Below are 26,498 nucleotides of genomic sequence, written 5' to 3' on the forward strand. Positions count from 1 at the left end.
CGTGGCCATGCAGGCGCTATTAGAATCACTGATGCTCTCTCCTGTTTGATTTTGGCAATCAATCGAGGAAGCAGCGGGAAGGGTGGAAACACATAAGCCATCCCGAAGTTCCAAGGTGCTGTCAAAGCATCTATCAGAACCGCTCCCGGATCCCTGGATCTGGACCCGTAGCGAGGAAGTTTGGCGTTCTGGCGAGACGCCATGAGATCTATCTCTGGTTTGCCCCAACGTCGAAGTATTTGGGCAAAGACCTCCGGATGAAGTTCCCACTCCCCCGGATGAAAAGTCTGGCGACTCAAGAAATCCGCCTCCCAGTTCTCCACTCCCGGGATGTGGATTGCTGACAGGTGGCAAGAGTGAGACTCTGCCCAGCGAATTATCTTTGATACTTCCATCATTGCTAGGGAGCTTCTTGTCCCTCCTTGATGGTTGATGTAAGCTACAGTCGTGATGTTGTCCGACTGAAACCTGATGAACCCCCGAGTTTTTAACTGGGGCCAAGCCAGAAGGGCATTGAGAACTGCTCTCAATTCCAGAATGTTTATTGGCAGGAGACTTTCCTCCTGATTCCATTGTCCCTGAGCCTTCAGAGAATTCCAGACAGCGCCCCAACCTAGTAGGCTGGCGTCTGTTACAATTGTCCAGTCCGGCCTGCTGAATGGCATCCCCCTGGACAGATGTGGCCGAGAAAGCCACCATAGAAGAGAGTTTCTGGTCTCTTGATCCAGATTCAGAGTAGGGGACAAGTCTGAGTAATCCCCATTCCACTGACTCAGCATGCACAATTGCAGCGGTCTGAGATGTAGACGTGCAAAGGGTACTATGTCCATTGCTGCTACCATTAAGCCGATCACCTCCATGCATTGAGCTACTGACGGGAGTTGAATGGAATGAAGGACACGGCATGCATTTAGAAGCTTTGTTAATCTGTCTTCTGTCAGATAAATCTTCATTTCTACAGAATCTATAAGAGTCCCCAAGAATGGAACTCTTGTGAGAGGAAAGAGAGAACTCTTCTTTTCGTTCACTTTCCATCCATGCGACCTTAGAAATGCCAGAACTAACTCTGTATGAGACTTGGCAGTTTGAAAGCTTGAAGCTTGTATCAGAATGTCGTCTAGGTACGGAGCTACCGAAATTCCTCGCGGTCTTAGTACCGCCAGAAGGGCACCCAGAACCTTTGTGAAGATTCTTGGAGCCGTAGCCAATCCGAATGGAAGAGCTACAAACTGGTAATGCCTGTCTAAGAAGGCAAACCTTAGATACCGGTAATGATCTTTGTGAATCGGTATGTGAAGGTAAGCATCCTTTAAATCCACTGTGGTCATGTACTGACCCTTTTGGATCATGGGTAAGATTGTCCGAATAGTTTCCATTTTGAACGATGGAACTCTTAGGAATTTGTTTAGGATCTTTAAATCCAAGATTGGCCTGAAAGTTCCCTCTTTTTTGGGAACCACAAACAGGTTTGAGTAAAACCCCTGTCCTTGTTCCGACCGCGGAACCGGATGGATCACTCCCATTAATAACAGATCTTGTACACAGCGTAGAAACGCTTCTTTCCTTATCTGGTTTGTTGATAACCTTGACAGATGAAATCTCCCTCTTGGGGGAGAGAATTTGAAGTCTAGAAGGTATCCCTGAGATATGATCTCTAGCGCCCAGGGATCCTGAACATCTCTTGCCCAAGCCTGGGCGAAGAGAGAGAGTCTGCCCCCCACTAGATCCGGTCCCGGATCGGGGGCCCTCGGTTCATGCTGTCTTTGGGGCAGCAGCAGGTTTCCTGGCCTGCTTGCCCTTGTTCCAGGACTGGTTAGGTTTCCAGCCTTGTCTGTAACGAGCAACAGCTCCTTCCTGTTTTGGTGCAGTGGAAGTTGGTGCTGCTCCTGCTTTGAAATTCCGAAAGGGACGAAAATTAGACTGTCTAGCCTTAGCTTTGGCTTTGTCTTGAGGAAGGGCGTGGCCCTTACCTCCTGTAATGTCAGCGATAATTTCTTTCAAACCGGGCCCAAATAAAGTTTGCCCCTTGAAAGGTATATTAAGTAATTCGGCATAACTCTCCCCTCGCTGTTTGGTGAAATTTGTTCAATTTGTACAGATTGGCTTTTATTTAAAGTAGCATCAATACAGTTAGTACATAAATTTCTATTGGGCTCCACCTTGGCATTGGAACAAATGACACAGGTATCTTCCTCTGAATCAGACATGTTTAACACACTAGCAATAAACTTGCAACTTGGTTACAATCTTATTTAACAAAAAACGTACTGTGCCTCAAAGAAGCACTAAACGATTAAATGACAGTTGAAATAATGAACTGAAAAACAGTTATAGCATCAATCCTTAAAAACAACACAACTTTTAGCAAAGGTTTGTTCCCATTAGTAAAGTAACAATAATTAAATTTGAAACATAAAAATTACAGAGCAACGTTTTTAATCACAGTCAATATATAAGTCTCACAGCTCTGCTGAGAGAATCTACCTCCCTCCAAAGAAGTTTGAAGACCCCTGAGTTCTGTTAGAGATGAACCGGATCATGCAGGAAATACAAGAGTAACTGACTGGAAATTTTTGATGCGTAGCAAAGAGCGCCAAAAACGGCCCCTCCCCCTCACACACAGCAGTGAGAGAGAAACGAAACTGTCACAATTAAAACAAGCAACTGCCAAGTGGAAAAATAATGCCCAAACATTTATTCACTCAGTACCTCAGAAAATGCAAACGATTCTACATTCCAGCAAAAACGTTTAACATAATAAATACCTATTAAAAGGTTTAATGTACTTTTAACAGAGTAATTCCAGTGAAATACCATCCCCAGAATACTGAAGTGTAGAGTATACATACATGTCATTATAACGGTATGGCAGGATTTTCTCATCAATTCCATTCAGAAAATAAAAACTGCTACATACCTCAATGCAGATTCATCTGCCCGCTGTCCCCTGATCTGAAGCTTTTACCTCCCTCAGATGGCCGAGAAACAGCAATATGATCTTAACTACTCCGGTTAAAATCATAGTAAAAACTCTGGTAGATTCTTCTTCAAACTCTGCCAGAGAGGCAATAACACGCTCCGGTGCTATTGTAAAATAACAAACTTTTGATTGAAGATATAAAACTAAGTATAATCACCATAGTCCTCTCACACATCCTATCTAGTCGTTGGGTGCAAGAGAATGACTGGGAGTGACGTAGAGGGGAGGAGCTATATGCAGCTCTGCTGGGTGAATCCTCTTGCATTTCCTGTTGGGGAGGAGTTATATCCCAGAAGTAATGATGACCCGTGGACTGATCACACATAACAGAAGAAACACAATTTGCAAAAACGGTACTGTACCTTTAAGAGAAAAAAAGGCATACACAAACTGCAAAACAGGTTAAAATTGCTTCAAAAATTCCGAAATTTTAACAGTACACCCACTAAGCTTTAGAAGGATTGCACCACAAGTTAATAAGCAATAAACCCCCAAATTAAAAAAACGGATAGAATTATGTCTAAAACCGGTTAAAAACCCCTAAAGCACCTTGCCACAGCTCTGCTGTGGCCCTACCTGCCCTTAGGAAACGATAATATTGGGTTTAAAGCTTCAATTAGCCCCTCAGAAGACTCTCAGGACCTCAGGAGAAGTTGCTTGCTGCTTATAAATGTAGGCCCCGCCCACCTCACTCGATGTTGCTGGGGCCTACACAAAACTAACAAACCCTGTCTGAAAGCCATGTGGGTTATAAAAACCCCCAAAGAACTCCCATTACTCCCAGACACAAAAACGTTTGTCCCAAATTCACATAAACCGAGTGCCCACAAAAAATTAACCCTTTATGCAAGCTAGTAAAAACCTCTGATAACACTAGGATTACTGCTTACTCTTCCCCTAATGGGGACACTGTCAGCCTTTCTGAGTTAACACAGTCTCTGCAGAAAAATGACTGAACATACCTCATTGCTGTATAGCTGTATAGCAATAAATTGTTCCTCACACTGAAGTTTTCCTGTACTCCTCAGCTTCTGTGGGAACAGCAGTGGACCTTAGTTACAAATGCTAAGATCATCATCCTCCAGGCAGAAATCTTCATCTATGTCCTGCCTGAGAGTAAATAGTACAACACCGGTACCATTTAAAAATAAACACTTGATTGAAGATAAAAACAGAATTTATGCTTACCTGATAAATTACTTTCTCTTGTGGTGTATCAAGTCTACAGATTCATCCTTTACTTGTGGGATATTCTCCTTCCTAACAGGAAGTGGCAAAGAGAGCACAAAGCAGAGCTGTTCATATAGCTCCCTCTCTAGCTCCACCCCCCCAGTCATTCGACCGAAGGTTAGGAAGAAAAAAGGAGAAAACATAGGGTGCAGTGGTGACTGTAGTATAAAAATAAAAACCACCTGTCTTAAAATGACAGGGCGGGCCGTGGACTGGATACACCACAAGAGAAAGTAATTTATCAGGTAAGCATAAATTCTGTTTTCTCTTGTAAGGTGTATCCAGTCCACGGATTCATCCTTTACTTGTGGGATACCAATACCAAAGCTTTAGGACACGGATGAAGGGAGGGAACAAGACAGGTACCTTAGACGGAAGGCACCACTGCTTGTAAAACCTTTCTCCCAAAAATAGCCTCCGAAGAAGCAAAAGTAACAAATTTGTAAAATTTGGAAAAAGTATGCAGCGAAGATTAAGTCGCTGCCCTACAAATCTGTTCAACAGAAGCCTCATTTTTAAAAGCCCATGTGGAAGCCACTGCTCTGGTAGAATGAGCACGAATTGTTTCAGGAGGCTGCTGGCCAGCAGTCTCATAGGCCAAACGGATGATGCTTTTCAGCCAAAAGGAAAGAGGTAGCGGTCGCCTTCTGACCTCTCCTCTTACCAGAATAGATAACAAACAATGAAGTTGTTTGTCTGAAATCCTTAGTTGCTTGTAAATAGAACTTTAAAGCACGAACCACATCAAGATTGTGTAACAAACGTTCCTTCTTCGACGAAGGATTAGGACACAGAGAAGGAACAACAATTTCCTGGTTAATATTCTTATTAGACACAACCTTAGGAAGAAAACCAGGTTTGGTACGCAAAACTACCTTATCTGCATGGAACACCAGGTAAGGTGAATCACACTGTAGAGCAGATAAGTCAGAAACTCTTCGAGCAGAAGAGATAGCTACCAAAAACAAAACTTTCCAAGATAAAAGCTTAATATCTATGGAATGTAAGGGTTCAAACGGAACCCCCTTGCAGAACTGAAAGAACTAAATTCAGACTCCATGGCGGAGCCACAGATCTATAAACAGGCTTGATTCTGACTAAAGCCTGGCTAAACGTTTGAACGTCTGGTACCTCTGCCGGACGTTTGTGAAAAAGAATAGACAAAGCAGATATCTGTCCCTTTAAGGAACTAGCTGAAAATCTTTTCTCCAATCCGTCTTGGAGAAAGGACAAAATTCTGGGAATCCTAACCTTACTCCATGAGTAACCCTTGGATTCGCACCAAAAAAACATAATTTATGCTTACCTGATAAATTCCTTTCTTCTGTTGTGTGATCAGTCCACGGGTCATCATTACTTCTGGGATATAACTCCTCCCCAACAGGAAATGCAAGAGGATTCACCCAGCAGAGCTGATATAGCTCCTCCCCTCTACGTCAGTCCCAGTCATTCGACCAAGAATCAACGAGAAAGGAGTAACCAAGGGTGAAGTGGTGACTGGAGTATAATTTAAAAGATATTTACCTGCCTTAAAGACAGGGCGGGCCGTGGACTGATCACACAACAGAAGAAAGGAATTTATCAGGTAAGCATAAATTATGTTTTCTTCTGTTATGTGTGATCAGTCCACGGGTCATCATTACTTCTGGGATACCAATACCAAAGCAAAAGTACACGGATGACGGGAGGGATAGGCAGGCTCATTATACAGAAGGAACCACTGCCTGAAGAACCTTTCTCCCAAAAATAGCCTCCGAAGAAGCAAAAGTGTCAAATTTGTAAAATTTGGAAAAAGTATGAAGCGAAGACCAAGTTGCAGCCTTGCAAATCTGTTCAACAGAGGCCTCATTCTTAAAGGCCCAAGTGGAAGCCACAGCTCTAGTGGAGTGAGCTGTAATTCTTTCAGGAGGCTGCTGTCCAGCAGTCTCATAGGCTAAACGTATTATGCTACGAAGCCAAAACGAGAGAGAGGTAGTAGAAGCTTTTTGACCTCTCCTCTGTCCAGAATGAACGACAAACAGGGAAGAAGTTTGACGAAAATCTTTAGTTGCCTGCAAGTAGAACTTGAGGGCACGAACTACATCCAGATTGTGTAGAAGACGTTCCTTCTTTGAAGAAGGATTTGGACACAAGGATGGAACGACAATCTCTTGATTGATATTCCTGTTAGTGACTACCTTAGGTAAGAACCCAGGTTTAGTACGCAGAACTACCTTGTCTGAGTGAAAAATCAGATAAGGAGAATCACAATGTAATGCTGATAACTCAGAGACTCTTCGAGCCGAGGAAATAGCTATTAAAAATAGAACTTTCCAAGATAACAATTTTATATCAATGGAATGAAGGGGTTCAAACGGAACACCTTGTAAAACGTTAAGAACTAAGTTTAAACTCCATGGCGGAGCAACGGCTTTAAACACAGGCTTGATCCTAGCTAAAGCCTGACAAAAGGCCTGGACGTCTGGATTTTCTGACAGACGCCTGTGTAACAAGATGGACAGAGCTGAAATCTGTCCCTTTAATGAACTAGCTGATAAACCCTTTTCTAAACCTTCTTGTAGAAAAGACAATATCCTAGGGATCCTAACCTTACTCCAGGAGTAACGTTTGGATTCGCACCAGTATAGGTATTTGCGCCATATTTTATGGTAAATCTTTCTGGTAACAGGCTTCCTAGCCTGAATCAGGGTATCAATAACCGACTCAGAAAAACCACGCTTTGATAAAATCAAGCGTTCAATTTCCAAGCAGTCAGTTTCAGAGAAGTTAGATTTTGATGTTTGAATGGACCCTGTATCAGAAGGTCCTGTCTTAGAGGTAGAGACCAAGGTGGACAGGATGACATGTCCACTAGATCTGCATACCAAGTCCTGCGTGGCCATGCAGGCGCTATTAGAATCACTGATGCTCTCTCCTGTTTGATTTTCGCAATCAATCGAGGAAGCAGCGGAAAGGGTGGAAACACATAAGCCATCCCGAAGTTCCAAGGTGCTGTCAAAGCATCTATCAGAACCGCTCCCGGATCCCTGGATCTGGACCCGTAGTGAGGAAGTTTGGCGTTCTGGCGAGACGCCATGAGATCTATCTCTGGTTTGCCCCAACGTCGAAGTATTTGGGCAAAGATCTCCGGATGAAGTTCCCACTCTCCCGGATGAAAAGTCTGGCGACTCAAGAAATCCGCCTCCCAGTTCTCCACTCCCGGGATGTGGATTGCTGACAGGTGGCAAGAGTGAGACTCTGCCCAGCGAATTATCTTTGATACTTCCATCATTGCCAGGGAGCTTCTTGTCCCTCCCTGATGGTTGATGTAAGCTACAGTCGTGATATTGTCCGACTGAAACCTGATGAACCCCTGAGTTGTTAATTGGGGCCAAGCCAGAAGGGCATTGAGAACTGCCCTCAATTCCAGAATGTTTATTGGAAGGAGACTCTCCTCCTGATTCCATAATCCCTGAGCCTTCAGAGAATTCCAGACAGCGCCCCAACCTAGCAGGCTGGCGTCTGTTGTTACGATTGTCCAGTCTGGCCTGCTGAATGGCATCCCCCTGGACAGGTGTGGCCGACAAAGCCACCATAGAAGAGAATTTCTGGTCTCTTGATTTAGATTCAGAGTAGGGGACAAATCTGAGTAATCCCCATTCCACTGACTTAGCATGCACAATTGCAGCGGTCTGAGGTGTAGGCGTGCAAAAGGTACTATGTCCATTGCCGCTACCATTAAGCCGATCACCTCCATGCATTGAGCTACTGACGGGTGTTGAATGGAATGAAGGACACGGCATGCATCTTGAAGCTTTGTTAACCTGTCTTCTGTCAGGTAAATCTTCATTTCTACAGAATCTATAAGAGTCCCCAAGAATGGAACTCTTGTGAGAGGAAAAAGAGAACTCTTCTTTTCGTTCACTTTCCAACCATGCGACCTTAGAAATGCCAGAACTAACTCTGTATGAGACTTGGCAGTTTGAAAGCTTGAAGCTTGTATTAGAATGTCGTCTAGGTACGGAGCTACCGAAATCCCTTGCGGTCTTAGTACCGCCAGAAGGGCACCCAGAACCTTTGTGAAGATTCTTGGGGCCGTAGCCAATCCGAATGGAAGAGCTACAAACTGGTAGTGCCTGTCTAGGAAGGCAAACCGTAGATACCGTTGATGATCTTTGTGAATCGGTATGTGAAGGTAAGCATCCTTTAAATCCACTGTGGTCATGTACTGACCCCTTTGGATCATAGGTAAGATTGTCCGAATAGTTTCCATTTTGAACGATGGAACTCTTAGGAATTTGTTTAGAATCTTTAAATCTAAGATTGGCCTGAAAGTTCCCTCTTTTTTGGGAACCACAAACAGGTTTGAGTAGAACCCTTGTCCTTGTTCCGACCGCGGAACCGGATGGATCACTCCCATTAATAACAGATCTTGTACACAGCGTAGAAACGCTTCTTTCTTTATCTGGTTTGTTGACAACCTTGACAGATGAAATCTCCCTCTTGGGGGAGATAATTTGAAGTCTAGAAGGTATCCCTGAGATATGATCTCTAGCGCCCAGGGATCCTGAACATCTCTTGCCCAGGCCTGGGCGAAGAGAGAAAGTCTGCCCCCCACTAGATCCGGTCCCGGATCGGGGGCTCTCGGTTCATGCTGTCTTTGGGGCAGCAGCAGGTTTCCTGGCCTGTTTGCCCTTATTCCAGGACTGGTTAGGTTTCCAGCCTTGCCTGTAACGAGCAACAGCTCCTTCCTGTTTTGGTGCAGTGGAGGTTGACGCTGCTCCTGTTTTGAAATTCCGAAAAGGACGAAAATTAGACTGTCTAGCCTTAGCTTTGGCTTTGTCTTGAGGTAGGGCGTGGCCCTTACCTCCTGTAATGTCAGCGATAATTTCTTTCAAACCGGGCCCAAATAAAGACTGCCCCTTGAAAGGTATATTAAGTAATTTGGACTTAGAAGTAACATCAGCTGACCAGGATTTTAGCCACAGTGCTCTACGTGCCTGTATGGCGAATCCTGAGTTCTTAGCCGTAAGTTTGGTTAAATGTACTACGGCCTCCGAAATGAATGAATTAGCTAGTTTAAGGACTCTAAGCCTGTCCATAATGTCGTCTAGCGTAGATGAACTAAGGTTCTCTTCCAGAGACTCAATCCAAAATGCTGCCGCAGCCGTAATCGGCGCGATACATGCAAGGGGTTGCAATATAAAACCTTGTTGAACAAACATTTTCTTAAGGTAACCCTCTAATTTTTTATCCATTGGATCTGAAAAAGCACAGCTATCCTCCACCGGGATAGTGGTACGTTTAGCTAAAGTAGAAACTGCTCCCTCCACCTTAGGGACCGTTTGCCATAAGTCCCGAGTGGTGGCGTCTATTGGAAACATCTTTCTAAATATTGGAGGGGGTGAGAACGGCACACCGGGTCTATCCCACTCCTTAGTAACAATTTCAGTTAATCTCTTAGGTATAGGAAAAACGTCAGTACTCGCCGGTACCGCAAAGTATTTATCCAACCTACACAGTTTCTCTGGTATTGCAACGGTGTTACAATCATTGAGAGCTGCTAAGACCTCCCCTAGTAATACACGGAGGTTTTCCAATTTAAATTTAAAATTTGAAATATCTGAATCCAATCTGTTTGGATCAGAACCGTCACCCACAGAATGAAGCTCTCCGTCCTCATGCTCTGCAAGCTGTGACGCAGTATCAGACATGGCCCTAGTATTGTCAGCGCACTCTGTTCTCACCCCAGAGTGATCACGCTTGCCTCTTAGTTCTGGTAATTTAGACAAAACTTCAGTCATAACAGTAGCCATATCATGTAATGTTATCTGTAATGGCCGCCCAGATGTATTAGGCGCCATAATATCACGCACCTCCCGGGCGGGAGATGCAGGTACTGCCGCGTGAGGCGAGTTAGTCGGCATAACTCTCCCCTCGCAGTTTGGTGAAATTTGTTCACATTGTACAGATTGACTTTTATTTAAAGTAGCATCAATACAGTTAGTACATAAATTTCTATTGGGCTCCACCTTGGCATTGGAACAAATGACACAGATATCTTCCTCTGAGTCAGACATGTTTAACACACTAGCAATAACTTGCAACCTGGTTATAATCTTTTTTAGCAAAAACGTACTGTGCCTCAAAGAGGTACTTAAACGATTAAATGACAGTTGAGATAATGAACTGAAAAAAACAGTTATAGCATCAACTTTAAAATAACACAACTTTTAGCAAAGGTTTGTTCCCATTAGTAAATAACAATAACTAAATTTGACATAAAAAATTATAGAGTAACGTTTTTATTCACAGTCAATATAAAATTCTCACAGCTCTGCTGAGAGAATGTACCTCCCTTCAAAGAAGTTTGAAGACCCCTGAGATCTGTCAGTGAACCGGATCATGCAGGAAATATAATAGTAGCTGACTGGAAATTTTTTGATGCGTAGCAAAGAGCGCCAAAAACGGCCCCTCCCTCTCACACACAGCAGTGAGGAGAAACGAAACTGTCACAATTTAAAGCAGACAACTGCCAAGTGGAAAATAATGCCCAAACATTTATTCACTCAGTACCTCAGCAATGTAAACGATTCTACATTCCAGCAAAAACGTTTAACATGATAATATTTATTAAAAGGATTAGTGACCTTTAACAAAGTAGTTCCGGTGAAATACCATTCCCAGAATACTGAAGTGTATACATACATGTCATTATAACGGTATAGCAGGATTTTCTCATCAATTCCATTCAGAAAATAAAAACTGCTACATACCTCAATGCAGATTCATCTGCCCGCTGTCCCCTGATCTGAAGCTTTTACCTCCCTCAGATGGCCGAGAACAGCAATATGATCTTAACTACTCCGGTTAAAATCATAGTAAAAAACTCTGGTAGATTCTTCTTCAAACTCTGCCAGAGAAGTAATAACACGCTCCGGTGCTATTGTAAAATAACAAACTTTTGATTGAAGTCATAAAAACTAAGTATAATCACCATAGTCCTCTCACACATCCTATCTAGTCGTTGGGTGCAAGAGAATGACTGGGACTGACGTAGAGGGGAGGAGCTATATCAGCTCTGCTGGGTGAATCCTCTTGCATTTCCTGTTGGGGAGGAGTTATATCCCAGAAGTAATGATGACCCGTGGACTGATCACACATAACAGAAGAAAGATATTTTCGCCAAATCTTATGGTAGATTTTCCTGGTGACAGGCTTTCTTGCCTGAATCAGGGTATCAATAACCAACTCAGAGAAACCAAGCTTTGATAGAATTAGGCGTTCAATCTCCAAGCAGTCAGACGCAGAGAAATTAGATTTGGATGTTTGAAAGGACCTTGTATTAGAAGGTCCTGCCTCATTGGTAGGGTCCGTTGTGGCACAGATGACATGTCCACTAGGTCTGCATACCAGGTCCTGCGTGGCCACGCAGGCGCTATTAGAATCACCGAAGCCCTCTCCTGCTTGATTCTGGCCACCAGACGAGGGAGGAGAGGAAACGGTGGAAAAACATAAGCCAGATTGAAGGACCAAGGCGCTGCTAGAGCATCTATCAGCACCGCCTGGGGATCCCGGGACCTGGACCCGTAAAAAGGAAGCTTGGTGTTCTGACGGGACGCCAATAGATCCAGTTCTGGAGTCCCCATAGCTGAGTCAGCTGGGCGAATACCTCCGTGTGGAGTTCCCACTCCCCCGGGTGAAAAGTCTGACGACTTAGAAAATCCGCCTCCCAGTTGTCTACTCCTGGGATATGAATTGCTGAGAGATGGCAGGAGTGATCCTCCACCCACCTGATTATTTTGGTTACTTCCATCATTGCTAGAGAACTCCTTGTTCCGCCTTGATGATTGACGTAAGCTACAGTCGTGATGTTGTCCGACTGAAATCTGATTAATTTGGCCGCAGCTAGCTGAGGCCATACCTGAAGCACGTTGAATATCGCCCTCAGTTCTAGAATGTTTATTGGGAGAAGAGCTTCTTCCCGAGACCATAAGCCCTGAGCTTTCAGGGAGTCCCAGACTGCACCTCAGCCCAATAGACTGGCGTAGGTCGTTACGATGATCCACTCTGGTCTGCGGAAACACATTCCCTGAGACAGGTGATCCTGAGACAACCACCAGAGAAGAGAATCTCTGGTCTCCTGGTCCAACTGAATTTGAGGAGACAAATCTGCATAATCCCCATTCCACTGTTTGGAGCATGCATAGTTGCAGTAGTCTGAGGTGTATCCGAGAAAAAGGGACTATGTCCATTGCCGCAACCATTAGTCCGATTGTCTCCATGCACTGAGCTACAGATGGCCGAGGAATGGAATGAAGAGCTCGGCAAGTAGTTAAGAGTTTTAACTTTCTGACCTCCGTCAGAAATATTTTCATTTCTACCGAGTCTAGTAGGGTTCCTAGGAAGGGAACTCTTGTGAGGGGGGAGAGAGAACTCTTTTTGATGTTCACCTTCCACCCGTGAGACCTCAGAAAGGCCACTACAATATCCGTGTGAGACTTTGCTCTTTGGAAAGTCGACGCCTGAATTAAGATGTCATCTAGATAAGGCGCCACTGCTATGCCCCGCGGTCTTAGTACCGCCAGCAGGGACCCTAGCACCTTTGTGAAAATTCTGGGAGCAGTGGCCAACCCGAAAGGAAGAGCCACAAACTGAAAATGCTCGTCCAGAAAGGCGAACCTGAGAAACTGGTGATGATCTTTGTGGATAGGAATGTGCAGATACACATCCTTTAGATCCACGGTAGTCATATATTGACCCTCCTGGATCATTGGTAAGATTGTCCGAATGGTCTCCATCTTGAATGATGGGACTCTGAGGAATTTGTTTAGAATTTTGAGATCCAGGATTGGTCTGAAAGTTCCTTCTTTCTTGGGAACCACAAACAGATTTGAGTAAAAACCCAGCCCTTGTTCCGTAATTGGAACTGGGTGGATCACTCCCATTGTATGTAGGTCTTCTACACAGCGTAAGAACGCCTCTTTCTTTGTCTGGTCTGCAGACAAACGAGAAATGTGGAACCTTCCCCTTGGAGGGGAGTCGTTTTATTCCAGAAGATATCCCTGGGATACAATCTCTAAGGCCCAGGGATCGTGTACGTCTCTTGCCCAGGCCTGAGCGAAGAGAGAGAGTCTGCCCCCTACTAGATCCGGTCCCGGATCTGGGGCTACCCCACCATGCTGTCTTGGAAGCAGCTGCAGGCTTCTTGGCCTGTTTACCCTTGTTCCAGCCCTGGTAAGGTTTCCAGGCTGGCCTGGGTTGTGAAGCGTTACCCTCTTGCTTTGTAGTAGGGGAGGGTGAAGCGAAGCCGCTCCTGAAATTCCGAAAGGAACGAAAATTATTCTGTTTGTTCTTTGTCTTAAAGGACTTGTCCTGAGGGAGAGCATGGCCTTTTCCCCCAGTGATTTCTGAAATAATCTCCTTCAATTCAGGCCCGAAGAGGGTCTTTCCTTTGAAAGGGACTTTAAGAGTTTGGATTTTGACGACACATCGGCCGACCAGGACTTTAGCCATAGCGCCCTGCACGCTAAAATGGCGAAACCTGAATTCTTTGCCCCTAACTTAGCTAGTTGGAAAGCGGCATCTGTGATAAAAGAATTAGCTAGCTTAAGAGCCTTAATTCTGTCCATAACGTCTTCATATGAGGTCTCCGTCTGGAGCGCATCTTCCAGCGCCTCGAACCAGAAAGCAGCTGCAGTAGTTACAGGAACAATGCACGCAATAGGTTGGAGAAGAAAACCTTGTTGAACAAAAATTTTCTTAAGTAAACCCTCTAATTTTTTATCCATAGGGTCTTTAAAAGCACAACTGTCCTCAATTGGTATGGTTGTGCGTTTAGCAAGTGAAGAAACAGCCCCCTCCACCTTAGGGACCATCTGCCACGAGTCCCGCATGTAGTCAGATATGGGGAACATTTTCTTAAAAACAGGAGGGGGAACAAACAGAATACCTGGTCTATCCCACTCCCTAGTAACGATACCCGCAATCCTCTTAGGGACCGGGAACACATCAGTGTAAACGGGGACTTCTAGGTACTTGTCCATTTTACACAATTTCTCTGGAACCACCAAAGGGTCGCAGTCACCCAGAGTAACTAATACCTCCCTGAGCAATAAGCAGAGGTGTTCTAGTTTAAATTTAAAAGCCAACGTATCTGAGTCTGTCTGAGGAGCGACCTTTCCCGAATCGGAAATTTCTCCCTCAGGCAGCACATCCCTCGCCCCCATTTCAGAGCGTTGTGAGTGTATATCGGATACGGCTACTAAAGCGTCAGCATGCTCATAATCTGTTCTTAAAACAGAGCTATCACGCTTTGCGGGTAATACGGGCAGTTTAGATAAAAACACTGAGAGGGTATTATCCATAACTGCCGCCAAGTCTTGCAAGGTAAAAGAGTTAGACGCACTAGAGGTGATAGGCGTCGCTTGAGCGGGCGTAACTGGTTGTGACACTTGGGGAGAGGTTAACGGACTAACCTCATTACCTTCTGCCTGAGAATCATCATTCTTAAGTGCAACAATATGTTCTTTAAAATGTATAGACATATCAGTACAAGTGGGACACATTCTGAGAGGGGGTTCCACCATGGCTTCTAAACACATTGAACAAGGATTTTCCTTGGTGTCAGACAAACAGGCTTAGAAATCACTTTAATCAAGTAAAAACACACTTTGAAAAAAACGTTACTGTGCCTTTAAGAGATAAAAAAAGGCACCCAATTTTGCAAAACAGTGAAAAATGCAGCAAACTTTTCGAAATTTTTACAGTATGTACCTAAAGCATTAGTAAGATTGCACCACTAGCAATAAAAACGATTAACCCCTTAATGCCCAAACCGGATCGACAATAAGCCAACAAACCGGTTAAAACGACTTCAGCACCTTGCCACAGCTCTGCTGTGGCCCTACCTGCCCTTAGGAACCAGATTTGTTGGGAAAAAGCTTCTTATAGGCCCTCAAACTGCAGCAGGACCCTCCATGTGAAAAAGCCTGGACTTCTAGTCAAATATAACTGCGCATCTGTGGCGCGAAATTAGGCCCCTCCCACCTTACTCCGGTGCTGTAAGGCCTAAAGAAACACTCCTAAGTGTTTTAATAGCAGCCATGTGGGTAACAACCCCTGAAAGAAACCTTCAAAGTGTCTCAAAAAACGAAATTTTTCAATAAAAAACCGTTTGCCATTAAGTAATGTCAACCAGCATAAACTAGCCCTGTTATGTAAGCTTGCAATTCCATACTTAGTCTCTGAAAACAGCTTACCCTTCCCTCATGGGGATATTATCAGTCTTTTCTAGCATTATCACAGTCTTGTCTAGAAATAAATGACTGAACATACCTTATTTTGCAGCCTAACCTGCAAACCGTTCCCCCCAACTGAAGTTTTCTTGTACTCCTCAGTCCTTTGTGGGAACAGCAGTGGATCTTAGTTACAACATGCTAAAATCATCTTCCTCCCTGTAGAAATCTTCATCTCCTTTCTGCTAGAGAGTAAATAGTACACACCGGTACCATTTAAAATAAACTTTTGCTTGAAGAAAATAAAAACTACATTTCTAACACCACATTCACTTTACACTTCCATTGCTTAGAGCTGGCAACGAGAATGACTGGGGGGGTGGAGCTAGAGGGGGAGCTATATGGACAGCTCTGCTGTGTGCTCTCTTTGCCACTTCCTGTTAGGAAGGAGAATATCCCACAAGTAAAGGATGAATCCGTGGACTGGATACACCTTACAAGAGAAATAAAAACTAACAGTTTAACACCTCTTCTCTTTACCCTTCCTGCTTAGAGCCAGCAAAGAGAATGACTGGGGGGTGGAGTTAAGGGGGGAGCTATATAGACAGCTCTGCTGTGGTGCTCTCTTTGCTACTTCCTGTCAGGAAGGACAATATCTCACAAGTTAGGATGAATCCGTGGACTCGGTACATCTTGCAAAAGAAATTATCACAGAGCGCTGTGGGGGGGGGGGGGGGGATTATGCCTGTATCAAAGAGCAAATTTATATTCTGGGATCAGGAGACAAAGTGATTATGTCCTGCAGTATCACAACCGTATAACCTATGATTGAATTCACTGCAGTAGACTATAAACAAGACGTGAAGCTGACTAATGATGTGGGGAGGACAAGGCTCTAAATATAGCTGGGGGTCCGATTCCTATAGTGACTAATAAGCAGTGGCAGCTCATATATATAATATATAAATTCTCACCCGCGGCAGTCAGTCGCGCACAAGGCTCTGAGATGTGTGTTCAACCTGGGCGCCATTAAAATAAATAAGGCAGTGTACAACATTTATATAATGGAGCTGACCGTCTCCTCTTGCTACTCGTCCGCCTTTAATGTCAGAGGTTAATGATGAGTGACGATAATATCAACAGTGTTATAGGAATGTGTTCCCTTGTATTACGACAATAACATCTGCATATTATACCTATATTTTACATAAGTGTACATACAAAACCATCACTTAACTTAATAACTTTGCAATATGATAGTGTTAAACCGGCAAACAGTAATTAAACAAGGAAACCTGTGAACATATCTTACATGCAGTGCTACAGGTTCTCACAGACATATATGCAGTTGATCCGGTGGGTGTCGGTCTCTCATCAGGGGATTTTATAACCCCGCCGATCACCTGAGATGCAGAGTTTGACAGAAGCAACGGGTCTGAGTCCCCAGAGGCCTGCAGTGAGGGGGTGTAAATGTTATCTTCCATATTAATCAGCAGGGCTACATGGTGCGATGGTGAATCTGCCAGAGTTGTCAGGTTAGTGACCAAAGAAACCGGACAATCGGGTAGTTGGAATTGAAGTTCAGCCTGATAATTGCGTGAAGTATTCTTAGTGTTAGAGAGCAACTCCCAGTCCTTGAGATTAGCTGAGGGAGTATGTGTGTAGGGGAGTACTTTGTTTGGTGTGGATTGTAGAATTTGATGGTTCTTGCCAAACATATCGCAAGTGCTTTCTTTGTTATAGGCGAAGTGTGGAGTTTCGAAGCCAGCTGGAGTGCTGTTTTGTTTCCAGCTCCGCTGATGTAGTTGCAGGCTTCTCCTTCTGATGCCCTGTGTCCTCCTCTGCCATTTGTAGTCAGTTTAACAGGTAGTCATAAGGTGCAGACTCTATAAGCCTGTACATGAGGGATGCAAGTTTTGCCCGGATGTCCTCCAAGAGCATTAGGCAGTTCTCCCGCCATGAGTTATTTCTTCTCCCTTCCAGTGGGACCGTCAGTGTAGAGTATTGCTAAATAACTTGTCAGCTTTTAGTCCAGCTAGTGGTATGGATCGTAGAGACTTAGTAAGTCAGGTTGCTCTGACAGCACTGATCACCCGGCTCTACCCGGGGGGGGAGGTGATTGCCTAGGAGTAGTAGGCCGCCGCCTTAGGCCTTTAAGTTCCGATCTGGGCCCCCAGTGTCATGAAAACAGCCAGAAAAAGAAAGATATAGAGCCACAATAGCCAATAATGTGGGGTTTTTATATAACGTGTTCTTATTCTTGCTGATTAAAGATAATAACCGGCGGATTATTAAAGATTCCGCTGGAGCCCACAGAAAATACGTCCTATCCAGAACACAGCTCGGACACGTCCCCAACTCCTTGCTTTTAACGTAGGCAAAGAGAATGACTGGGGTTGGAGGGAAGGGAGGTGATATTTAACAGCTTTGCTGTGGTGCTCTTTGCCTCCTCCTGCTGGCCAGGAGTGATATTCCCAATAGTAATTAGAGATGATCTGTGGACTCACCGTGTCATTAGAAAGAAATAATCTTAAAAACATGGGCACATTAAAGTCATTAAACTTTATGACTATTCTTTTTTAAAATACTTACCATTTTGTTATGGTTAATATACCTCAGTTCCTTCCGCCCACATCTCCTTCTGTATTTAGCATATCGATGACAAATCTGTCTTCTTCCAATCGTTGCATGCCCCACGGGCTGAACACCAAAGGGGGAACGCAACGATTGGAGGAAGCCGGATTATTCCCCGATATGCTAAATACAGAAGGAGATATATGTTTGATATTATATCTGAATCGTTTGAAAGCACTAAATCCAATATAGCTTTATTCCTAGTTGGCGCCTTATTAAATTGTGACATGAAGTGTTCTTTCAGCGTATTTAAACGTCTATCTCCCTTAGCTGTATTGGTAGTTTATTTCAGCGTAATTACAGCACTGTTATAATTAGCAGCCTTTCCTATTACAAGCGTGAATAAACTGTTTATATGTCTCGGGGTCAGATGATGTCTAGTGCACATATAGGACAGAAGTAAAGATTTTCTACCATCCCCCAGAAGCATTACACATTAACACAAACAGCTGATACACACTATGAAGGGAATTTGGAACCTCCATGGATCAGCACTTCTAGCTATCACTAAGTGCTGGCGCCTTCCTCTAAACATCTCCAGGAAATGGATAAATACACACAAACCTCTGTGCTGGCTGGCTGGGCCGTCTTTAGCAGTTCAGATACGGCTCCTGCCAGGTTTTTGGCAGCGTGCAGAAGCTGCCTGCCGTTCCCACCCTCATCTTCCATAAGCGCAGCCAACAACTTCACTCCACGTGACATCTCAGTGAGGTTAGAGGAAATTGTTGTGACAGCACAGCCCACGGCGGTGTAATCTGTATCTGCTGGGTCACCTGTAATGCATAAACACAATGCACAGTGTTTACTTCTAAAATGCACGGTACTGTTTAACACCTGCCTCACATCCCAATGACCCCACACACTGGTCCCCTGTAACAGACGCACAGAGTCCCCGGCTAATGTGCGCACACACACATAGGGTCTCTGTAACACACACAGCTTCCCTGGCTAATGTGCACGCGCGCACACACAAACACACAGGGTCTCTGTAACACACACACAGCTTCCCAGGCTAATGTGCGCACACACACACACACACACACACACAGGGTCTCTAACACACACAGCTTCCCCGGCTAATATACACACACACACACACATAGGGTCTCTGTAACACACACCGCTTCCCCGGCTAATGTACACACACACACATAGGGTCTCTAACACACGCAGCTTCCCCGGCTAATGTGCGCACACACACACATAGGGTCTCTGTAACATACACAGCTTCCCCGGCTAATGTGCGCGCACGCGCACACACACACACACACACACATAGGGTCTCTAACATACACAGCTTCCCTGGCTAACGTGCGCACACACACACACACAGCTTCCCCGGCTAATGTGCGCACACACACACACACATAGGGTCTCTAACACACACAGCTTCCCCGGCTAATGTGCGCACACACACACACACACATAGGGTCTCTAACACACACAGCTTCCCCGGCTAATGTACACACACACACACACATAGGGTCTCTAACACACACAGCTTCCCCGGCTAATGTGCGCACACACACACACACACATAGGGTCTCTAACACACACAGCTTCCCCGGCTAATGTGCGCGCGCGCGCACACACACACACACACACACACACACACACACACATAGGGTCTCTGTAACATACACAGCTTCCCTGGCTAATGTACACACACACACACACACATAGGGTCTCTAACACACACAGCTTCCCCGGCTAATGTGCGCACACACACATAGGGTCTCTGTAACATACACAGCTTCCCTGGCTAACGAGCGCACACACACACACATAGGGTCTCTAACACACACAGCTTCCCCGGCTAATGTGCGCACACACACACATAGGGTCTCTGTAACATACACAGCTTCCCTGGCTAACGAGCGCACACACACACACACACACACACACACATAGGGTCTCTAACACACACAGCTTCCCCGGCTAATGTGCGCACACACACACATAGGGTCTCTGTAACATACACAGCTTCCCTGGCTAACATGCACACACACACATAGGGTCTCTAACACACACAGCTTCCCCGGCTAATGTGCGCGCACACACACACACACACACATAGGGTCTCTAACACACACAGCTTCCCCGGGTAATGTGCGCACACACACATAGGGTCTTTAACACACACAGCTTCCCCGGCTAATGTGCGCACACACACACACATAGGGTCTCTAACACACACAGCTTCCCCGGCTAATGTGCGCACACACACACATAGGGTCTCTGTAACATACACAGCTTCCCTGGCTAACGTGCACACACACACACAGGGTTTCTGTAACACACACAGCTTCCCAGGCTAATGTGCGCACACACACACAGGGTTTCTGTAACACACACAGCTTCCCAGGCTAATGTGCGCGCACACACACACATAGGGTTTCTGGATCCGGGACATCTTGTACCTAGGCTTGAGCAAAAAAAAACTATTTATGTAAGAACTTACCTGATAAATTCATTTCTTTCATATTAGCAAGAGTCCATGAGCTAGTGACGTATGGGATATACATTCCTACCAGGAGGGGCTAAGTTTCCAAAACCTCAAAATGCCTATAAATACACCCCTCACCACACCCACAATTCAGTTTAACGAATAGCCAAGAAGTGGGGTGATAAAGAAAGGCGTAAAAAAAAAGCATACAAAAAGAGGAACTGGAAATAAAATTGAGCTTTTATACAAAAATCATAACTACCAAAAAAAGGGTGGGCCTCATGGACTCTTGCTAATATGAAAAATGAATTTATCAGGTAAGTTCTTACATAAATTATGTTTTCTTTCATGTAATTGGCAAGAGTCCATGAGCTAGTGACGTATGGGATATCAATACCCAAAATGTGGAAGACCACAGAGTCACTAGAAAGGGAGGGATAAAATAAAAACAGCTATTTCCACAGAAAAAATTAAATACATAAAAAAAAATAAGACTCAAATTTCACATAAATTTCTTGAAAAAAACTTAAATCATAAGCAGAAGAATCAAACTGAAACAGCTGCCTGAAGAACTTTTCTACCAAAGACTGCTTCAGAAGAAGCAAATACATCAAAATGGTAAAATTTAGTAAATGTATGCAAAGACGACCAAGTTGCTGCTTTGCAAATCTGATCAACCGAAGCTTCATTCTTAAAAGCCCAAGAAGTGGCGACTGATCTAGTAGAATGAGCTGTAATTCTCGGAGGCGGAGACTGTCCCGCTTCCAAATAAGCCTTGTGAATCAAAAGTTTTAACCAAGATGCCAAAGAAATGGCAGAGGCTTTCTGACCTTTCCTAGGACCAGAAAAAACAAAATAGACTATTAGTCTTCCTGAAATCTTTAGTAGCTTCGACATAATATTTCAAAGCTCTTACAACATCCAAAGAATGTAAAAATCTTTCAAGAGAATTCTTAGGATTAGGACACAAGGAAGGAACAACAATTTCCCTACTAATGTTAGAATTCACAACCTTAGGAAGAAATTCAAACGAAGTCCGCAAAACAGCCTTATCTTGATGGAAAATCAGAAAAGGAGACTCACAAGAGAGAGCAGACAATTCAGAAACTCTTCTAGCCAAAGAGATAGCCACAAGAAAACACTTTCCAAGAAAGTAGTTTAATATCCAAAGAATGCATAGGCTCAAAAGGAGGAGCCTGCAAAGCCTTCAAAACCAAATTAAGACTCCAAGGAGAAGAGATTGATTTAATGACAGGCTTGATACGAACCAAAGCCTGAACAAAACAGTGAATATCAGGAAGTTTAGCAATCTTTCTATGAAATAAAACAGAAAGAGCAGAGATTTGTCCCTTCAAAGTACTTGCAGACAAACCTTTATCCAAACCATCCTGAAGAAACTGTAAATTTCTAAAAGAATGCCAAGAAAAACACCATGAAATATAGGTTTTCCAAACCCGATAATAAATCTTTCTTGAAACATACTTACGAGCCTGTAGCATAGTATTAATCACCGAGTCAGAGAAACCTCTATGACTAAGCACTAAGCGTTCAATTTCCATACCTTCAAATTTAGCGATTTGAGATCCTGAAATCCTGATGGAAAAATGTCCCTTGAGACAGAAGGTCTGGCCTTAAAGGAAGTGGTCAAGGTTGGCAACTGGACATCCGGACAAGATCTGCATACCAAAACCTGTGAGGCCATGCTGATGCTATCAGAAACACATGCGATTGTTCCATTATGATCTTGGAGATCACCCTTGGAAGAAGTATTCGAGGCGGAAAAATGTAAGCAAGTTGGTAAAACCAAGGAACTGCTAACGCATCCACCATCTCCGCCTGAGGATCCCTGGACCTGGAAAGCTTCTTGTTTAGATGAGAAGCCATCAGATCTATTTTGAGAAGACCCCACATCTGTACAATCTGACAAAAAACATCTGGATGGAGAGACCACTCCCCTGGATGTAAAGAGTGACGACTGAGATAATCCGCTTCCCAACTGTCTAGACCTGGGATATGTATCGCAGAAATTAGACATGAGTTGGATTCTGCCCAAGAAAGTATCCAAGATACTTCTTTCATCGCCAAAGGACTGCGAGTCCCACCGTAATGATTGACATATGCCCCAGTTGTGATATTATCTGACTGAAAATGAATGAATGATTCTCTTTTTAATAGAGGCCAAGCCTGAAGAAATTTGTGATTTAAGTATATCAATTGTGATAGAGTATAATCCCTGCACCATTGATTCAGCATGCAAAGCTGCAGAGGTCGCATATGAAAACAAGCAAAGGTGATCGTGTCCGATGCTGCAGCCAGACCTAAAACTTCCATGCACATAGCCACTGAAGGGAATGATCGAGACTGAAGGTTTCGACAGGCAAAAAACAATTTCATCTGTCTCTTGAAGAGAGTCATGGACACTGAATCTATCTGGAAACCTAAAAAGGTGACCCTTGTCTGAGGAATCAAGAAACTCTTTGGTAAATTGATCCTCCAACCATGTTTGTGAAGAAACACCACAAGTTGATTTGTGGGAGATTCTGCTAAATGGAAAGATTGAGCCATTACCAAGATATCGTCCAAATAAGGAAACGCCGCAATACCCTGCTCTCTGATTACAGATAGGAGGACACCGAGAACCTTCAAAAAGATTATTGAAGCTGTTGCTAGGCCAAATGGAAGAGCAACAAATTGGTAATGCTTGTCTAGAAAAGAGAATCTCAGAAAACGAAAGTGGTCTGGATGAATCGGAATGTTAAGATATGCATCCTGTAAGTCTATTGAGGACATGTAATGCTGAACAAAAGGCCGAATAGTCCTTAGTCACCATCTTGAAAGTTGGGACCCTTACAAATTGATTCAAAAACTTCAGATCCAGAACTGGTCTGAAAGAATTTTCCTTCTTCGGGACAATGAATAGATTTGAATAAAAAACCCAGACCCTGTTCCAGAAGTGGAACTGGTACAATTACCCCTGAAAGCTCTAGATCTGAAACACACTTCAGAAAGGCCTGAGCTTTCACAGGATTTTTTGGAACATGAGAGAAAAAAAAAACTGTGTCCAGCAGACTCATATGCAAAACAGATGATACTCTTCAGCCAAAGAGAAAGAGGTAGCCGTAGCTTTCTGACCCTTACGCTTCCCAGAAAAGTACAACAAACAGGGAAGATTGACGAAAATCCGTAGAGGCCTGTAAGAAAAAAACCTTAGAGCACGGACCACGTCCAAATTATGGAACAGTGGCTCCTTCGCAGAAGGAGGATTAAGACACCAGGAAGGAACAACAATTTCCTGATTAATATTGAATATGAAACGACCTTAGGAAGACAACCAGGCTTGGTACATAAGGCCACCTTATCGGAATGAAAAACAAGATAAGGAGGATCACAATGTAACGCCAAAAGCTCAGAAACTCTGCGAGCAGAAGAAATATCAACCAAAATTAAAACTTTCCATGATAATAACTTAATATCTATGGAATGCGTATGTCCAAACGGAACCCCTTGAAGAACGTAAATAACTAAATTCCAACTCCAAGGAGGAACAATAGGTCTAAACACAGGCCTAAATCTAGTCAGAGCCTGACAAAAGATCGGACATCTGGAACATCTGCCAGACGTTTGTAAAGAACATATACAAAACAGAAATCAGCCCCCGTAAGGAACTTGCTGACAACCCCTTTCCCCAATCCTTCTTGGTGAAAAGACAAAAACCTGGGAATCCTATCCCTACTCCATGAGTAGCCCTTGGATTCACACCAATAAGGATATTTACGCCATATCTTATGGTAAATCATTCTAGGAACAGGCTTACGTGCCTGAATCAAGGTATCAATGACCAAATCAGAAAAACCTTTGCTTAGATGAATCAAGCGGACAATCTCCAAGCAGATAGCTGCAAAGAAAATTAGAATCGGATGATGGAAGGGTCCCTGAAAGAAAAAAACCTTTCCTCAGTGGAAACTTCCATGGTGGCTAGGATGACATGTCCACCAGATCAGCATACCAAGTCCTGCGAGGCCACGCAGGAGCGATGAAGATCATTGATGCTCTCTCCTGTTTGACTCGAGCAATCACCCGGAGAAGGAGAGCAAATGGAGGGAACATATAAGTTAGACTGAAAAACCAAGGCACTGCCAAGGCATCTATCAGCTCGGCCTGAGGATCCCTGGAACCGGACCCGCATCTCGGAAGCTTGGCATTCCGACGAGATGTCATAAGATCCAACTCCGGCCCTCCCCATCTGAGAATCAGGTTCCCGGCCGAAAAAACTGTCTGTTCATAAAATCCGCTTCCCAGTTTTCAACCCCTGGGACGTGGATTGTCGACAGATAACAAAAGTGAGCATCCGCCCACTGAATTATCTTGACTACTTCTGCCATCGCTAAGGAACTCCAAGTTCCTCCCTGATGTTGAAGAAACTACAGTCGTAATGTTGTCCGTGAATACTGCGGTATACCGTGCATTGTGTGTTAGTTTGCTTTACATAGAAGCCGTGTGTTGACATTTCTGAATTGTGTAAGAATGCCCATATTCAATATTCATATTCAGCTTCTATTTAGGGACCATAGGAGAACAGACAGTCCTCAGATGCCCCCGCTTGGAATCTACACCACACGCATTATAATAAATATATATGACCGGAGCTGAAGATATGTGCGCGGCATCTTAGTGCATAACCGTGAGTGATAACAGTATTTGCAGCTGGATGTGTTGTGCGTGAATACTGCGGTATACTGTGCATTGTGTGTTAGTTTGCTTTACTTCCCGTATGTAGTAGTACATGCCAGCAGCCTCCTCCTTGTAGCTTGTGACTAATAAGCACGGTGCTCTACTAGTTATCAAAGTTTATATTGCGTATAATGTACTATATACGCAATATTCTCCAAGCTTTTGTGCACGTCTCGTTTGCTCAATTATCCCCTTAGCGATATGCTATGTTGCAGCATTGTGGGCTGTGCGTGAGTATGAGCATGAGCATTGAATATGGGCATTACAGCTATGTTAGAAAGCATGATCATACTCACGCACAGCCCACAATTCTGCAACACATAACAGCCAACTTGTGGGGTTCAGTCTGAAAACGGAGGGGGACAGCTGGCAGGCAAGTAAACAATTAGAAGGGGGAACAGGGTGCTGGGCACGGGGCCCAGTGAGTGAGATTCCCTATTCCCCTGCACAGTGGAACAGTCACGGAGGGGATTGTAATTGACATGTATTAGCAGCTCCAGCATGGGGGCTGGCTATAAGGACACTAGCTAGGGAGCGAGGAAAAACTCCTTGCTTTGTAGCTAGTGTGTCCTGCGAACGTATTCTTATGTAGTGAAACGGTCATCAATTTTAGAAGCTTTAGCAGAAAAATTGCTAATACATGTCAATTACAAACGTTATACCCCATATTTTATTGAGTGCATAATGTCCCTTTAACAGCATCTGCCTTAGCTAATTGTGGCTCATGGTTAAAAATGTGGTCTCTGTAACTCAAAGTTCTCTCAATGCATGAGGAACAAAATGGTAATGGAGGTAACACTTGGGTATCAAAACACAGTTGACATGAAACAATTTGCAAAGCCTCTTCCATCTTAGCAGAAGAAATTTGAAAAGGAAAAAAATAAATTGTTTTTAATGAGAATTAAATTAAGTGTACTGTGACTTTAAATTAACTTTTAATGGAGGGAGCAAAGCCCGCAATAAATCCCAGGCACCCAAACACCTCAGAAGCTTCACTGAGGTGCCTATCTGTCCCGCAGCCAGAAAAACACTAATCTTATTTCCAAAAGTCCGTTTCAGTCTGTAACGTCTTAGCAATTAACTTCACCACGGAGCAGTCTTAACTATGTCACCAGCTACAGCCGTTTTCTACAGCGCAACTGAAACCGCGCCAAAACAAGCCCACCTCTAATGAGGACCTTCCCCTTTAGTTCCGGAGCGGTCCCGGCGGTCATAGTGAAGAAAATTTTTATGGACACAAAGTGCTGCCCGGATTTCTACC

The 26,498-nt window shown here is 44.1% G+C and overlaps 1 protein-coding gene across 1 annotated transcript in view; it reads right to left on the reverse strand.

Annotated features, from left to right (window-relative positions):
* Positions 1-26,498, reverse strand: part of TLN1 (talin 1) — a gene marked incomplete in the record, with an annotated part of 895,533 nt that overhangs the window by 616,231 nt on the left and 252,804 nt on the right. The window contains 1 exon segment of the mRNA XM_053700951.1: positions 18,625-18,833. Within this exon segment, the coding sequence (XP_053556926.1) occupies positions 18,625-18,833 (209 nt within the window).

Source organism: Bombina bombina, chromosome 2, assembly GCF_027579735.1.
Source record: "Bombina bombina isolate aBomBom1 chromosome 2, aBomBom1.pri, whole genome shotgun sequence".
NCBI classification, from domain to species: Eukaryota; Metazoa; Chordata; class Amphibia; order Anura; family Bombinatoridae; genus Bombina; species Bombina bombina.